The 2,497-nt window shown below is 48.9% G+C and overlaps 1 protein-coding gene across 1 annotated transcript in view; it reads left to right on the top strand.

Annotated features, from left to right (window-relative positions):
• Bpifb1 (BPI fold containing family B member 1) overlaps window positions 1-2,497 on the top strand; it is a 17,628-nt gene extending 15,131 nt beyond the window's left edge. The window contains exons 14-15 of the mRNA XM_026787257.1: window positions 432-508; window positions 2,456-2,497. Coding sequence (XP_026643058.1) covers window positions 432-508; window positions 2,456-2,488 — 110 coding nt within the window. The 3' untranslated portion in view covers window positions 2,489-2,497. The remainder of the gene's footprint in view (window positions 1-431; window positions 509-2,455) is intronic.

The following is a 2,497-nucleotide window of genomic DNA, read 5'->3' as shown; positions in this document are numbered from 1 at the left end:
CCATGCATGAGGGGAGATCGTTGGTACCTGTGACATCATAACCATGCATGAGGGGAGATCGTTGGTACCTGTGACATCATAACCATGCATGAGGGATGATCACAGGTACCTGTGACATCATTGCTTTTTTAATTTTGCTCTATGAGTGGGAAATCTCAGGGAGCGAAACTTCTGCAGCAGGTGTTGGGAGCCATGGCTGTTCTTGAGCAAGAGGGTTAGATGTGAGGTGCATTGTGGGACAACCAGAAGCTGGTGCCAGAGGCCCAGGTAGGGTTAGGCAAATGCCAGAGTAGAGGGCACGCATGCAGAAGGAGGGAAACAGCAGGTCCTACATGCCAGATCCAAGGCGTGCTTCCAGGAACTGCGAGCATGCCCACGGCTACCTAGGCCCAAACTGACCCACCACTCTCTGCCTGCATTTGTTATTTCAGGAAAAGTGAGAACTGGAGTCCCCCTGTCATTGGTGAGAGCCTTGGGATATGAGAAATCCGTGTTGTCTGTGAACAAGGTGAGAGGCGTGTGGAAATAACCAGTCTGGGCAGAGGTGGCCTACATGCCACCACTCCTGGCTCTGTCAGGCTGTGGGCACTTATAAGTGAAAAGCCAGTGCTCCTCCCACCCCTCACTCACTTATTCAGGAATATTTCTTGACTGTGTAATATGTGCTATGCATGGCTCCTAGTGCTTCAGGCCATAGACACAGAAAAAAACACTGTCCCCCTAAGCCAGCCTACATTCTAGCAAGAGAGACACCTATATAAACTAATATATAGAATTGAGTAAGTAAAGGCTGGGGAATAAAAGAAGGCAGGCTCAGAAGAGAAAGTGGGAGGCTGGTATTGATGGGGTGGGCAGGAAAGGCCTCTCTGAAAAGGTGATGTTTGCTGGTACCTGGAAGGCAAGACAGTGAGCCCTGTGGAAGGTGGGGAAAGTGTCCTACAAAAAGGACCAGCAAGTTCAAAGGCCCTGAGGCTGAGATGTTTACTGTTCCAGGAAAGATAAGGAACAGGTCTGGGATGTGAGGTAGACTTCAGATTACCCACACCAATGTGTGGTTAAGACCTCAGCTTGAGGAGACCACAGTGACTGCTGGGTTGGCCGTGCAGCTGCCACCAGGAGTATGGTCAGCAAGGCCTGACACACCCTAGGTGTTTCATAAATGGCTGGTAAGCTGGTAACATTGCTGGCTACAGCTAGGAAGGGGCTGGACAGAGTCAGGCGCCTCACACCCGCGTCAGCCGTAACAACAAGGTCAACACCAACTGTGCAGTCATCTTCACACTGAGCTCATGGGGTGAATCCATAATCTCCTTTTTCAGATGGGGAAACGGAGACTCAATGACCACAAGATCTTTTCCAAAGCCACACACCCTCCTGGTGGCAGAGTCAGGATCTGCGAATGAAACCTGCCCCCATAACCCCTTGCTTTAGCCCCAACTTCTTCATGAGCCAGTCAATGAAGTGCCCATCTTGGTCAACATACCAGTGGGCATTTATTAGGCAGCTACTATGTGCAAATAATATATGTGCCACAATAATGAACAAAAGAGAAGGAAACCTCTGGCCCCTTAGGAGAGAAAGGGGGGCTAATGATGAGAAAGCCCACAGACAACTTGCTGACCGCCCTGCTGTGACAAGGTGTTCGGCCTCACTCTACAGAGGCACTCTGGGCCAAACCTGTGACTCTTACAAGTCCCAATTTTCCTCCAAGCTGCCCATTAAGACCACAGAGCTCCTGAGCCATTTAATTATGGAGAAATCCCAAAATCTAAATCCATATTCCCCCTATTTCCAAATGTCCCGTTTGGCTCTATTGGTTCCTCTGTAGCCAGCAATTCATTGGTTGTGTTCTATAGCTGGGTGGCACCATACATTTCAACTAGTGTAAGGAGAGTGAAAAACAGAGTGAGTTAATCCCAGCATGTGAGAGAAGATGATGGAACACAGACGACAAGGTCATGTGCCCATCACTCGCGTCTACTTTGCTCAGCGCTGTGATGAGATCAAAATACAGTCTTGGGGACTAGACCAGAGCAAGTTTTATCATTACATTTAGGTTTTTTTTTTCTATTTGTTTTTAAATAGACAATTGTTTAAAACTCGGGTGTCCTCTAGAGACAGCCAGGAGTCTGCCTTTATAAAATTCTAGGCGTCCCTTGTGGGCTTGAGGACAACTGCCATACACAACACAACCACTGCACACAAACCCTTCCAGCCACTGTGCACAAAGCCTTCCACTGGGCCAAGAGTGCTAGAGGAAATTACTGTTCGTACCCAAACCCGTGGCTTACAACTGTGTTACGTGCTCTGTACGTGCGTGTTCAGGGTCATGACTGGTCCCCCAACACCGGGGCCTCCTTCATGGAAAACAAAGGCAGAGCAACCCCCAAAAAGCAGGAAGTAAATATCAAACCAAAGCAATAAACTAACCAGATGGACTCTTCTTCGGTTCCAGGGTGCCCTCAAGCTCACCCCAGTCTCCTTCTAGAACCCTGGC

This window comes from Microtus ochrogaster, linkage group LG8, assembly GCF_000317375.1.
Source record: "Microtus ochrogaster isolate Prairie Vole_2 linkage group LG8, MicOch1.0, whole genome shotgun sequence".
NCBI classification, from domain to species: domain Eukaryota; kingdom Metazoa; phylum Chordata; class Mammalia; order Rodentia; family Cricetidae; genus Microtus; species Microtus ochrogaster.
This window is presented reverse-complemented; position numbering and strand designations above follow the sequence as displayed.